This window comes from Hydra vulgaris, chromosome 09 (assembly GCF_038396675.1).
Source record: "Hydra vulgaris chromosome 09, alternate assembly HydraT2T_AEP".
NCBI lineage: Eukaryota > Metazoa > Cnidaria > Hydrozoa > Anthoathecata > Hydridae > Hydra > Hydra vulgaris.
The window spans coordinates 42,345,315-42,361,488 of NC_088928.1; the positions used below are offsets into that span (position 1 = coordinate 42,345,315).

Sequence of the window (16,174 nt, forward strand, 5' to 3'; positions counted from 1 at the left end):
TAATTAAGCTAAATAGTTTAGACTGCAATGTGAATTGTTAATTAAGCTAAATAGTTTAGACTGCAATGTGAATTGTATAAAGTTTAATTTACTTAAAAATAGAATTTTTAACAGAAAAAAATGAAAATGTATGACTCAAGCATAATGATTGCTATTACTATCATCATTATTTATTTGTTAATAGTTTTATATTGTTATTATGTTAATGTATACATGAATAAACTTTAAGTTTTAATCTTGATTTAAAAAGTTATTTTCTACATTTTTCATTTTTTCATTCTACAGAATCTTTTACCTCTATGCAAGTTACTTTAAAGCAATTTAAGCAAGCTTATTTAAGCAAGCTTATTTAAGCAAGCTTATTTATTTAATCAAGCTTATTTAAGCAAGCTTATTTAAGCAAGCTTATTTAAGCAAGCTTATTTAAGCAAGCTTATTTAAGCAAGCTTATTTAAGCAAGCTTATTTAAGCAAGCTTATTTAAGCAAGCTTATTTAAGCAAGCTTATTTAAGCAAGCTTATTTAAGCAAGCTTATTTAAGCGAGCTTATTTAATCTAGCTTATTTAAGCGAGCTTATTTAATCTAGCTTATTTAAGCAAACTTTTTGAACTTAAGTTACTAAAAAAATTTTTAAAAAGATAAAACTTACAAGTGCTTAAAAATGAAAATTTAAAAATATTTTATGGGGTATCTGCACCTTTCAAAAGTATTTTAAATATCTAAAACTTAAAAAATAAATAAAAATTTACAAATTTAGCATAATGGCCTACAAAAAACATGTTAGCACCAGGTTTTTGAGCGCCATTAGTAGGTGGAAGATAATTTTTATAGATGTGTTTAAATACATTATTGAGATTACAGATTGGTTGTTAAACTTGATAGCGGAATGTAAATAATTTTTCTTGTGTAAACTAAGTGTGATTGATATCATGGAAGGATACCATAGTAGGTTGAATCATGAGTAATAATACTAGCTGCTCTTAGTAAATAGTTTTGAAAATCTTAGATTTAGCATTATTGGTAGAAATAAGAACAATACTAATGTGGGTAATATAATAGGCTAGCTAAAAGCAATAAGCATAGTGAGCTGATATAGCCATAGATTGAGATCATCCATCAAGTATTCAGACTAAAATAAAAATATATTTGTTAGGTGCAATTTTGTTATATAAACGGGACAAACATATGTCAAATTTGAGTCTTGTTTTGAAGTTAATGCAAATGTATTTTTGTAAGTTTACAACTTCAAAAAGTTTACCTTTAAATGTTATGACTGGCTCTACACATTGCGCAATATGAATAACTTTGCATTTAGCTATGGTAAGCTACATTTTACATTTCTTGCTTCCATGTATCACTCCATATGAAATTAAAAAACTTTTTAAAAATCTGTGGATTGTTTACTTATAATAAAAATTTTCAGATAATTTTCTGATTATTCTTCAAGCTTAAAGTCATACAACAGATTTTAAGCAAAGTTTTTACTGCATTTGATATTTTTCTTATCTATTTTAAAAATTATATTTCCAAATATTTTCCAAATATATTTAAATATGAATTTTATAACTACATCTTATAAGTTTTTGATTACATATAATGCCTTCAAAATAATATCTTACATTTCTTAACTTCGACTTTCCTATTCCCACTTAAATCTTGAGAGGGTGTAATTTAAAGAACTCTGATTAACTTATTCTGTTTTTATTATACTATTTTGTATGATTTAAACTGTTTCATATTTCAATTTTTATTGTATGTAAAAGTTATAATAAAAACCATATAATTTTCAGCTTTTTTTAAAGCACATTTCTGTCAAATATCCCTTTTTAAATTATTTGTTATCAAGCCAAAAATTTCATATTTCATAAAATACTCATATTTAAAAGTTAAATATCCAAATAACATAAAACATTTGATTAGCAATCTATTGTAATTGTCATTGAACTTCATTTATTCTTTACAACTACTTTAAATATTATTTATTCATTTAAATGCTAAAAATTTAATTATTTAAATGCTAAAAATTCTCTATAAATAAAGTGCAGTAAATAACTTATAAGACTGAGCCCAATTCATTATGTCCAGCAATATCAAAATAACTTAAAAATTTGTTTAAATACCAACACTTGATAAACACCACTGCGCAGAGAAAAAAGTTGAACTTTTATGTTTTAATATCAACATTTTGTTAAAATGTTCTACTATACACCTTACACACTGTATCTCTTATATACACCCTACACACTATCTCTTATACAGTAATATATTGTATAAAATATGACCTTTAATGGTATTGGAGAACCATAAATTGAGCGATAATATGCTGCTTCATTGCGTGCAATACCAACAATCTTAAATTAAAAAAATAAAACATTAGTATTTCTATAAAACATCAAATAAATTAAATAAAATCAGTGGCACGCTGGCCCTGAGGCTATGCAGGAATCACCCATGGAAATCACCCATGGGTCTTTAGGTTTTTATCTTATAAAGGCTTTTTTTAAAAAAACTATTTTATTATTCTTTATAAATGACAAGCAAATAATTTTTCATTCAGTTAGTTTATCCTTTAAAAAAAATTTTTTTTCTTCATTATGTGATTTAAATTGTTTAACTTTAAGCGCTAGTATATTAGTATTTTGCATAACAAAATGCAAACATTATCTAGCGTTGGCCTCTAAAATAATTTAAAAAAATGTTTATTATTAAGTCAGATCGTTCATTAACTTGTAAATTAATTCATAATTAATTTACGATTGTAAAAAATTAAAGAAATCAAATTAAGATCACAACTTTCAGATAAGAAAATATGATTCTGAAATTATTAATTCAAAAGAAATTATGATTTTTAAGTATTAAAAAAAAAATTGCTCGCTAGTTAGTTTTAAATGTAATTATTGCTTGTTTCGCTAACTATCATATTTAATTGCTATGTAACCATAGAATTGAAATGTCAAGTTTGTTATTTGACCTTTTTATGTGGTCAAATAATTTTTAAAATGATAAAAAAAAGTTACTTATCTAAAAAGTTTTTTTACTAAATCTATCTTTGTAAAAATAAAAAAATTTATCTAATATTAATTATTTTTAAAAAATATGCTATTTGAATACATAAAGATATAGTTCTGGAAAACAATGGAAATTGCTGTCAGACTTAAAGTTTGATTTTAAATATATTCTAATCTAAAATATTATTTTATTAAAATATTGTTTTAGGTTTATTGTGCAATTGTTTATTATTTTTTAGATGGCATTGTAAAAATGATAGCAATGATATATAATTATGAAATTTTTTTAAATAAAACCAGTTAATGTTAGAAATAGAATAACAAAAAAAATGATAACCAGTATTTAAAAATAAAAGCAAAACCAAATTGAAGTACAATAAAACCACGTTGAAGTACAAAAAAAAATATTTTATTTGTGAAAATCCCAAAACAAAGTTGAAATTGGTTGTGTAACTATGCTACTCAGAAATTTAGATCACAAACCTGGGTTATGAAATAGCACTAGAATGAAAGATTGCGTAGTTGTTTCTGGTGGTAAAAGGGTATTTATTGTTCGAGTTCAGGTAGCGCCATAAGATTCTAATTTAATTTTTGTTCATTGTCAGTTTCCTGTCAGTTTTATTGGCATATTCAATGAAAGTAAAAGCCAAGGTCAAACATTTGAAAAAGTTATTGCAAGTCTAAAAAAAACTGCGTTTCTCAACACGGTTTTTTTAGATACACTTTATGTTGGTCAACTTTATGTTGCATGTTCAAGAACATTCAAGAAGCATTTAATAGTTGGTTTTTCAAAATTGATAAACATATAAGGTATGGTAGGTGGAAAATGTTACACAAATAATGTAATATTTTCTAATATTCTTTAATTATAGTCTTTGGATTTTTAAATTTGAAAGTTGATTGTAGATTGCGAACACAAGTGGTATGCTAATGTACTAATGTGTTAACTCAAATGCATATATATCAGCTTTGGAGTGTGGGAAACCCTTTATGCCCCCCTCCTTATGGACAGCCCTGGTTGTCATATATGTTTATAATTGTTGTATGTGTTTATATGTGTAATGTAAGATTGTATTTTTTATATAAGGTTATATGTGTTTATAGCTTGCATATATACTTATGCTATACAGTTTCAATGTTTTTAGAGTGGTGCAACTTAGTAACCTGTAGAGTATGGTTGTTAGGCTTGCCAGCCAAGCTGTGTACTTACAAATGTCTTATGCCATATGTCCTTTTTTTGTATGTTATTGTTGCGGTGTTATTTTTGGGATTTGTGTTAATAGACATCTTGGCTTACCACCCCGTTGGTGACTATTGTTAAAAATGAATAACAGGTACTTTTATTAAAAATGAATAATAGGTAGTTTTATTACAGAGACTTACTCCTTTTAATCATTTCACTAAATGCCAAGACAACATTTTGCTTTAAATACAATTTATGTCCTAATTTGATTTTATCTTTAGTATTGTTAATACTTTTGATCTTTGACACAGATTTTATAGTTGGCGTTTCAATAAATAGAATTCACTTCAACATCATAAATGGTTACCATAATATAAACAGGTAAATTGATTTCCGATTTTTAAATGTGTTGTGTTTTTTTCTTTTGTATTGTCATAATTCCATTACTTTTTTATTTTAGATTTATCATGACGTATTTATCCAATATAGTAAAACAAAATTGACAATTGTTATGTTTTTTTTAATTAGAAAATTTTTGTTAATTTGTTGAAAAGATATATTTTTTGTGTTTTACATTATATTATTTAATAATTTTTATAAAGATATATAACTTGTTCATTTTATTTGATATTTCTATATTTTATGCATAATAGTTTTAATGGTTTAACTTAAGTTTATACCGAAGCTGTAGTATTAATCTATTTTACTATTTACTAAAACCTATTGAAAAAGACTTTAAATAGCAAGTATATTAATGGTTTGTTTGAAACAGACCTACCATGACTCATATTTTGGGTCACTGATTTTTTGAATTACACTTTTTAGATTAACAATCGAATGACATATTTTGAAGATGAAAAAAAATGACAAATTTTTAAGGTGTAAAAAAAATTTACGATTGTTGTATTTGGTTAATTTGAAAGTAAATATGTAAAAATATTTGTTTTATATACTTATATAAGTAAATATTTTTGTTTTGCATATTATTATTTTGGTAAAAGCTCTTAAATTAAGTCTTGATTACTTTTAATTAAAATAACTCCTATCACCTGCCGATTACATGTGAGTTGGATCTTTATAAAAAACATTAAATTTCAAAAAACACCGAGAGAAATGTCACGCCAAGTTTTTTAAACCATTTATTTTTTACCACTTATAACAAATTATTGAAATAAAGTGACAACATAAAAAATAAATATAAAAATGATAGGTGTGGACATAACCTTTACTGTTTTATGGTTCTGGACAGCTAATTTTTTATTAATTTCAAAATCATATTAGCAATTGTTGTTTTTAAAAATAGATAAAAAATGCATACCAGATATACACCATATCACTCGAAAAAATTTTTTTGTTCTTATGCGACAGCAAGTAAAATGTTCAAATATTTAAGAAAAGATAAAAACCATCCTAAAGTACATCGAGCAAATGTTTTACCATAAAACAAAGAAACAAGGACAGAAATTATTTGCTGACCTCGTTTCTAGGTCAACATTGCCTAATGCCAACCCTAATCTGAGGGTTGGCATTCAAATCTAAACATGCATTTATTGTTTTATATATATATATATATATATATATATATATATATATATATATATATATATATATATATATATATATATATATATATATATATATATAAAGGGTGATTTTTTTGCTGGTATCTTTTTGGCAACACTGGTTTTGACAGATTTTGTGTCATTGTCAAACTTGTTCAGTTTGGTCTATAATTTAACCATGAATCGACTTAAGAACAAACAATGCTTGCAAATTATTGAATTTTACTATCAAAATTCATGCTTGGTTAAAAGAGTACATTGCGCACTTCTTGCAATTTATGGGCAGCTTGGTCGGCCTACTGAGGGAGCTATTCGAAAGCTTGTGACTAAATTTTGAACCCAATTTACATTATTGGACACTAAACCACCAACACGCATACGCAGAGTGAGAACTGAAGAAAATATTGCAGCTGTATCCGCCAGTGTTAGTGATGACCATGAAATGTCAATTTGCAGCCGTTCGCAGCAATTAGGCCTCTGTTACTCCACTACTTAGAAAATTTTGCAAAAGGATTTGAGTGTAAAACCTTACAATACAGCTGGTGCAAAAATTGAAGCCACACGACCTCCCCGGCCAATATGTTTGAGAGAGTGTGCCAAAATTGGACCCTACTCAACATTTACATGAAATAATCTTTAAACATTAAATTATATCGACCATTCTATCAACTCAAATAAAGATTTCATCAATTTTTTCAAATTTTTCGTGTTTTTCTAAAAAAATCAAATCCAATACCTCTTAAAAAATCACCCTTTATATATATATATATATATATATATATATATATATATATATATATATATATATATATATATATATATATATATATATATATATATATATATATATATATATATATATATATATATATATATATATATATATATCAGAGGTGTATAACTGTGGTCACCTGACGGTACCAGACATTGAATGTAAAATTCAGTTTCAAAGGAACGTAAAATAATTTCCCAACTTTTATTAAAAAAAAAATTTTCTTATCTGCTAATTCATTATATAAATTCATTACATAATTTTCTCCACCATACATTATCATAGATTATAATATGTGAAAGCAAATTATAAACTTTTTTCTTTCTTATAGAAAGGAAAAAGTTTTTTGTTTAAGAGAATTCTTTTCATAAATGTATTTAAAATTTTTTGTTTCCTATTGATTCATATCATATAAAAAATTTTTAACGTTATGCAATTATAAACATAATTTATTATTACCTATGAATTGTTTATAATCTTTATTAAAAATACTACATTAATTACGTATAAATTAAAATAAATACATAAATTGTGACAAACAAAAAATTATATAAAGATTGTTTAAAGAAATAATAAATAAGGAAATATAACTTTTTTCGAATACCAAATAGAATATTATTTACAGAATCTAACAGATTCTATCAATAACTTTTATATTAGTTTAAATAATTTTAAGGTATGCATTGCTGAAGGACAACCTTAATTTCATATATATATATATATATATATATATATATATATATATATATATATATATATATATATATATATATATATATATATATATATATATATATATATATATATATATATATATATATATATATATATATATATATATTAGTAGTAGAAAATCACTTAACAAAAATTTTTTTCCATTTAACACTGTGTTTCATCAACAAAGATTCATCAGAAAAATCTTTTTTAAGAGGCTAATGGCTAAATAAGATATTACTAACATTCTTAGGCTTATTCTTTTTGTTCTGTTAAAAGCTTTTCAAAAGAGCCACATGGTTTCCCAACTTCATTAACTGATGATGTGGCATTTAATGTACCGTAGGTGTATTGAAAATCTTGATTTAGCCAATTTTCATTACTTCTCTCAAAATGAGTACTATTATTGTTTGCAGCTATTAACTAGAGGATTCTGAGTGAAAGTTTTTCACTCAGAATCCTCTAGTTTAATATCTCCAGAAACTAGAACAGTTAATTTCAATGAAAAGAATGGTATATCATTAGGAACTAGTTTATTTTGGGGTAAAAGCCTACAAATGTTACCAATTTTTATTTTATTACTAAACAAAAAAGCAAAAAAATGGTTAAGTAAACAGTGCAACTTGTATTGAATTAAATAACAAACAAAATAACATGTATTTTTGTTTACAAGAAATAAAAGTTGGTTTCAAACAAATAACATAAGTTACAAGTCATTGTTTTAAAATGTTTAAGAAACCCAAAAGGGGAAGTTGGGGGCAATGTATTTAGTTCAAATTGGTTGTATACATATTACATTTACTAGTTCAAGTATTTAATATAGGTTCTCGTAGGTTCCCTAAATTATATCACACTTTTTGTACAAAATAAAAGTAATAAATGTTAAAAATTCGCCTCGTTATTTTAAAGCCAGATTATAAGTGTATTATAAAGACTGATCTTTACTTTAGATTTTTTTTCGAAAAGCTTTACTGTTAAATATTTTAAATATATAAACTAATTCCGTAAGCTTATAAAATTTTAAAAGTTACTGTTTATTATAGCTATGTATATAAAAAAAAACTTCACACTTTTTAAAAAAAAAAACGTTTTTTATTATACATGAAACCGAAACTAATTTTTGTGGCTTTAAAAGATACTATTATACTCAAAACAATTTTCAAAACTTTAAATTAGAGTATTACAAATATGTTTTAATATATGATTTTGAATATAATATTTATTTTTTAGGTTTTGTCCACCACCTGGCCCATTGTGCATTGGCACAAATAGTTTCTTATGTCAAATCCAACTTGTTAACTTGTTCAACGATATTTTTTTAATGTTACTGTACCAAAAAAAACACTGTGTTTATTAATTTAAGAAATATATTGTACCTATCTTTCACTGATTACGATAGATAAATTAACACTTTGGCTATTGTAAAGTGATTTTTTGTTGATCTTTGAGCTTTTTTCCAGTAATGCGACAAACTTTATGATTTTTACCTCATTTTGGTATCAAATATTTTTTTAAAAAAATACGGTTACTGGAGTCTTGGATCAAACAAATCCAAATCATTTTCTTAAAAGATTGGGTAAAGGATATTTGATCTTTTGTTGTAAACTAAACTAGATCAAAACGTATCAATGTGATTCAAAAAAATATATATATATATATACATTTTTTCTGTGGTTATTTTAAGTGCTCTAAAAAGACTCAATGCTCGCATCACAAATATATACAAATGTAAATAATTTTAAAATTAGAAATTTATACATTTTGTGTTTGCAAAAAGGTATTTTAAAGTGAAGTAGTTTTATCTTTACCTTACTATTTTTTAACCTTTATGGTTTCATGATAAAAATAGTTTATTCGCCAGCTCAACAAGTTTATTTACAGACATGATAGCAGGAGGCTATCAAGAATAATGGTTGGCCAGGAAACTTAGCTAGTCTTGTACAAACCCCTTTTAAATAGACAGGGCTTGAAGTGAGTGAACTGTATGAGATCAAAAGCATCTAACAAATTTCTAATTGCTAGGTGTTGGGCCTTAACTCTATTGTGTTTAAAAACCATGTTTTTTTTATTTCATAATGAATTTGTGTGTTTTTAAAATACTACCAGTTAACAAAAATAATATTAATAAAAAGCGCACAATTGGTCTAGATAAAAAACCTTCCATTATTTGCAATGATGTTATTATATAGTTAATGATTTGTAAATTTCTGTTTGTGCCGAATTTTGAAAAACTTTTTTTTTAATAATATTAGGGACCTATATAATGTTTGAGGGTCGGTAGCAACCCCTTAAAATATTTTTTATTCAAAAAATTCTTAAATCTAGTATTTTTTTAATTATATACAACATATTCAGGGGGTGCCAGCAGTCATTTTCAGAAAAAGTTGTTTTTAGAACCACCTTAATATATATATATATATATATATATATATATATATATATATATATATATATATATATATATATATATATATATATATATATATATATATAAGGTATGCATTGCTGAATGACGACCTTAATTGTGAGGGCTGTACATCAGAGTTTTATAGCAATAGCAAGATGAAAAAAAAAATTTATGCTTTCAATGATTATAAAAATTTACTTAAAGTCTTTCTTCTTGATTAATATAAAATTTTACAATCTACACTGCCCAGTTGTGCAGAATTGCACAATTTTAGATTTGCAGAATTGCACAGTTTTAGATCTACACCCTAAGCACATTTAAGCAAAAAAACTTAACCACAAGATTATTCAATTTATGAATAATAATTTTTCTTCTATTAATGACTAAATAAATTACAAATTTGAAACAATTTATAACCTGTCTGGCATCAGACATTAACCCAGAGACAGCCTAAAAATATAAAGAAATTAGAACAAAGTAACAAAATACTTAAACATTTTAAAAAGAAGATTTTTTAATCACTTTCTTAGTGGTAAAAAAAGTGTTACTAATTCCAAATTAATTAAAAACCAATCTATTTCCACTAACCATTCCAATGTGACGATCAATTGAAAATATTCTTCTTCCAGTACCAGGTTCATATAATTTTGATGTTATCAATTTTTCTACACCAAACACAACACCATCTTTGCATCGCAATGCTACAGCTGTACTAATATTAAAATAATAATAATTGATTATCACAAAATTAACAAAACAAAGAAATAAAAAACATTGGATGGTTGATTTAAATACAAATAGAGTATAAACTGTTTAGCTAAGATTTAATAATAAAAGTAATAATAATTATAAAATTTATAAATCTAAAATTAATTTAACTATAAATTATTTTAACTGGTTATTCATTCATTGCTTGATGATTATTAATTCATTCACAAGTTTTTTTCAATTTTAAAAGCAACTTTGAGCATGTAGAAACAACTTTAGTAAGAAGATGTGATTTGAATGTGTCTTAGCTGAATGATAAGTCATTCAGCTAGGTCACATTCTTTTGCTGTAACTGTAACATGTGATTGAGTTTTGGCTGATGGAACAAATGATGATAGCTCACTCGAACAGGGACCATAGTAGTATTTGTAAAAAAAATGAGATACAGCCATATAAAAATAGGACAGAGGCTCAAGCTTGGGTGATAGAGCTGGACCAACAGCATTTAAAGAACAATTTCAGACCTTGTTTAAAAGAGAGAATTCTTTATTAAAGGAACTAGCCTAAAGGTAGAAAATAGAATCAGAAGTAAGGAAATAGCAAGCACAGTAAAAAGACAACCTTGGCAAAGGCTAACTTTGCAATAGATTGTATATTGTATATATTATATGATTTTCATAAGAGGTCATTAGTGCATGATAATTAAAGAAAATGTAGAGTAGAGGACTCAGTAAGAGTGTTGTCATTCATTAATACAAGAATATCAACAATATTGTAATAATTATATGTAAATAATTGAGCTTTGTTTGGGGCAAAACTATTTGCTACCAACCATTGTATGCCCGAAGCTGTTACAGAAGAGAGATAAATAAACTAATCCTATAAGAAAAATGTTTTTGGGCAACTATTTAAATTATAAACGGCAGCTTTATTTACAACTTTACAATTTTTAAGGTTGTTTCTTAGCAAAATAAAAGGTTTCATTCAGAAGAAATTGATGCAACATTTTTTCGTATGTACATTGTTTATAAACTAATATCTTCTTAGAAAAAAACTTAGTAAAAGCCAATTTAACTTAAATAATCTTTATTTTATTTATTATCCATAACTTTATTTAATACAAAACCAAGTAAATTTTCAACTAATTAAAACATACCATGCGCCTTAATATATTACTGTTTTACCATGCTTGTTGATACTCCTGATTTCTCTTTCTATAAATATCTTATTCATCCTTGTAATAATATTGTCATATTTAGGCAGATTCTTCTAATGAGAGCCTCTCTCTTTTATATAATATCAAAAGACGAATGTTATTACATCTGCTCTGGCTGCCAAGCTTAAGCCTCTCTCCCATTGTCATAAGATCTCTTTCTTTTTTCTACAAATACTACCATGCTTAAGCAAGTTATCATAACTTGTTTTGTGAAACAAAATTCCATCTTGCATGACTCACTAGCTAAGTCGCATCCTTTTACAGAAACTGTTCTTTCGTGAACAAAAAACTTGTATTTATCTAGGACATCAGTGCTTAAAAATAATTTCTTGTACACAGTGTTTTAAAATACTCTCGCATATACAGGCCTCCAAAATAGGAAAAACCTTAAAGTAAACTGTTAAAGGTCTGCAAAAAAAATTTGCCTCAAAGGAGTAACTATAAAACATAGAAACAAGATCAACAACTTTTTGTGAACCTCAAACACTTTTAAGTCGGCATTGCCAAATCTAGTTAAGAGGGCTGTATTTATATATATATATATATATATATATATATATATATATATATATATATATATATATATATATATATATATATAAATACGTTGCTGAATATGTTGCATATAATAAAAAAATGCTGGATTTAAAAAATTTTTGAATAAAAAATATTTTAAGAGGTTGCTACCAACCCTCGAACATTAAATAGGTCCCTAATATTATTAAAAAATTTTTTAAAAGTATGTCATGTTGGGTCTCAAATGAAGCAAAATTATATAAAAATTTCAAAAATAATGTTCATTTTATAAAAAAACATCGATATATATTTTGATATATATAAACATGTATATATGTACATTTATATATAGGCCTTGTAATGAATAAAAATTGATTCACCCATTCACGTAACAGAGTTTTGGATGTTATAAAATTCTTTTTATATGCTTTTCATATTTATTGAAACTAATTTTTTTGAATTACCACAATTTACCGCTAAATAATTTAATTAAACTCAAAAGAATGTAAAAACACTATCACACATAACAGGCCTTGTTTTAAAGCATTAAGCTGCCAGCAATTTACGTACGCCTAGATCAATTTCCATTAAGAAACTTTTCTAACATTCATTTTTCTATCATTTTTTAACTTTTAAATTATTCTATAAGCGGTAAGATCAAAGAGGTAATTAACTTTATAAAAAGTTTGATATAAGCACTAGGGCTTCCAATTAGAGCTTTTTTTTAAAGTTCAACCCTGAACAAACTACCATGAGATGAAGAGTATTAACTGCAAAAAATTTTGACCAAATAAAATTTAAACCCCCCAATTTTATATAAAAAAAAAAATTTCATCAACTTTGTTGCTCTCATGTTTGGAGCAGGGATTTTGGGGCTTTTTTGTTCCCAGGCTCCAATACACGCAACTTTTTGCAAAGCATCTTTATTTGACATAAGTATAAATATATAAATGTTTGGAGTTAACTCCATGTCTGGAAGTTAGATATCTCAAAGACCAAAAAACGCTGGATCCGCCCTTGCAAGGCTCACTGGTGATCCAAGAAATTTTTTAGAAACTTTTTTAATCAATTTTCTTACTTTAGCCACAGTTTCTTGATATTCAGGTTTTAATAAAGGAATAGAATCTTCACAAACTGCATGAACAGTTTAAATATCATCACCAACTTCAGTCCCATCTTCATCATCACTGTAACCTTGATCATAATCTGCAGCTTACATACCAACATCAATAGGGTTATTATTAGAACCATGTGTATCAATTTTGTCTTTTATCAAGAGCACATCAATCACAGATAAATGAATAGTGTGGTTGTAATACAATTGATATTTAAGTTTAGTGTCATGACCAATTTTTTTTATTAAGCTAGCAAAGTCAGTAACAGAAGCTACAATTTCTTTGTCAGAGTTTAAATCAAATTAATTAAGCTTATCACTGATCAACTTAATGGCTTTTGTTGCTGGCATTGAACCTTGGATTCTTAACATTTCAAGTGGTGTAGTGGTAGAGCGCTCGCTTCATAAGCAAAAGGTTCCAAGTTTGATCCCTGCCACATCCCTGGAAGTACCGCGCTCAACTTGTTTCTCTGCGCAGCAGCCTTGTTCGTCAAGGTTTGTGTTTCGGAGTTATAGAGTTGAGAGAGGGTTAACAACAATTAAGTAGCCACCTCGTCTGTGGTGGCCTTTTTGGCCTTGGGGAGGTGAATTAATATTTTGAAAAATTAAAAAAAAATTGAAATCCTTGATTATAATGTAGATTTAAATTCACACATTTTCTGTTTTTAACTGTAGTATACTTATCAAATGTAAGACTAAAATTAGGTTTATCTTCAAGACTCATTTTCAAAGAATTTATAACGTGTTTCTTGACTAATCTGAAATATTTAATGATAAGATCGCAAATGGTTTGACGACTTTGAGGGATTTGGTATACAACGGCACAAAATGCTGATTGCAAAGTTTCACTTTTAGAATGATGTGAAAGCTGATTCCATCAGTAGCTGATAGTCGACTCAAAATTTCTGGTAGAGTTTTATGATCATCCTTGAAAAAATTTTCAATTCGCGGTATTTTGGCAGCAGGAATGTTTGGTGCAGCCTCGGACGCAGAGTTATTGCATTTAAGAATTTGAATTTTGTGTTTTGTTTTTTAAATGTCTTGTTTAAGCTGTTGTTGCTGAGCCTAGTGTTTTGAGAACAGTTTTACAGAATTTACACTTTGAACTCTGTAATTCTTCAGAAAATTTTAAATAGCTCCTTACCACAGATCTTCTAGTTGTGCTTACATCTTTAAATTTATCCATATTTTTTATTTCGTACAACTGAAACTTTTATTGGCTTGTCAAAGATATATTAACCCATCTTTTTTTTTAATTCAGAAATTTTAAAGATCTAATTTATGGGTATCTTTAACATTAAAAATATGTAACACGAGTAACTATTTTAATTTTAAAACTTAAGAGTAACGTTCTAAATCATTTGTTTACATATTAATTTGTGACTTAAACTTAAAAAGTGCTGCTTTTGAAACAAAATATTGCCCAACAAAAATAAAGAGTAACAAAAACTGTCTAAAAAAGTTACAGTTTAAAGAAGATTTTGGTGTAATTGTTAAAAAATTATATTAAAGAACCTAATTTTGATATATATACGAACTTAGCTTAAACCTCTTTAAAAATGGCAAAAGTTCGAACATTCAAACCTAAACATGTTTGAACTGGAAGCCCTAGTAAGCGCTATTTACTATGAAAAAATAAAATAAACTCAAATAAAATTAAAAACTACTAAAACTTAATCTCTATTAAGCTAATTACTTTATCGAACAGAAAACAAAATTGTTTATAGTTAATGACAATTTTTATTTTTTTTATGCGAAGTTATTAATCGGAACATTAAAAAAAAAAAAAAAAAAACAGTAATAAACAATTTTTAATTAATTTGTTTTTTTTATTGTAGTGATCAATTTTTTCGTTTGAAAAATGCTAATACTTTAAGCTTGAAGCAAAGATCATTATAATGTAATATAATTCTGATAAAAAAAAATCGATTTAATTCAAAACTAATTTAATAAAAATATATAATTTTATTCTGATAAAAAAAATATATAATTTAATTTCAATTTAAAATATATATATATATATAAAATCTTAATAAAAAAATATTTAAATTTATTAAAATTAAAGTTAATGCATGGGTTTTAACTTAACTGTCAAATTTAATAAAAAATGTTACTAAATGTTTCAATATAAATTGTTCAATATTTAAATTTTATTTGTTCTTAGAAAAAAATCAGCTCATACAAAATACAAAACCATAAGCATTACACGTTGGTTAATGTTGTAACTTTATATTACATTTTGAAAACACAATACTTGATATTTCCTTGAAACTAAAAGTTATAAAAATATTTTTAGAAAAAAATAAAGATTTGTGGTTTGTACTTGTGGTACTCAAAAATGCTTTTGACAGAGTTTAAAGAGAGGTAGTGTTGAAAAATGGTTAGTAGCAGTTATCAAGGCTATGTATGAAAATTTCACAACAGCAATCAAAACTAAAGAGTGGTAGTTTTAAAGTAAAGTTTAGTACATCAGGTTTCAGTAGTCTGCCCTTTGCTTCTTCTTATTGTTTTTGGGGCTTTTTTCTGAAGAGTTCAGGGTTGGATTACCACAAAAGCGATTTTATACAGATCATTAATGATTAATTAAGGAGACAGGAAAATAAATTTACTTTGAAAATTACTTTTCAATTTTTAACTGTTTGAAAGTTGCAATTGAAGCAAATGTACTTTTGTTTAATACATACAAGTTAAAAAACAGACAAGTTAAAAAATAGATTAAAATAAATAGTGGTGGCAAAATAAAATGTGTTTACAAACTTTTTAATCTTGAAAATACAATTGAGTCCTCTAGTGGATCAGAAGAGTTGAGTCTGCCTGGGCCATGTTCAGGGAACTCTCCACTTCTAACAGCAACAGGTGGATTATTATCAATTAAAAAAAAAGGTTATACAACACATGTGGTAGAGTGCCATCCTTTATTGTTCATAAATCACAATTGAAGAATAGATGCAAAAACGATGTAACTCCATTTTCA

At 25.9% G+C, this 16,174-nt stretch overlaps 1 protein-coding gene across 1 annotated transcript in view; it reads right to left on the minus strand.

Annotated features, from left to right (window-relative positions):
• The window catches only part of LOC136084800 (proteasome subunit alpha type-3-like), a 28,962-nt gene that overhangs the window by 7,293 nt on the left and 5,495 nt on the right, over positions 1-16,174 (minus strand). The window contains exons 3-5 of the mRNA XM_065805771.1: positions 10,235-10,358; positions 10,064-10,096; positions 2,283-2,351 (exon numbers count right to left, since the gene is read on the minus strand). Of these exons, the coding sequence (XP_065661843.1) occupies positions 2,283-2,351; positions 10,064-10,096; positions 10,235-10,358 (226 nt within the window). The remainder of the gene's footprint in view (positions 1-2,282; positions 2,352-10,063; positions 10,097-10,234; positions 10,359-16,174) is intronic.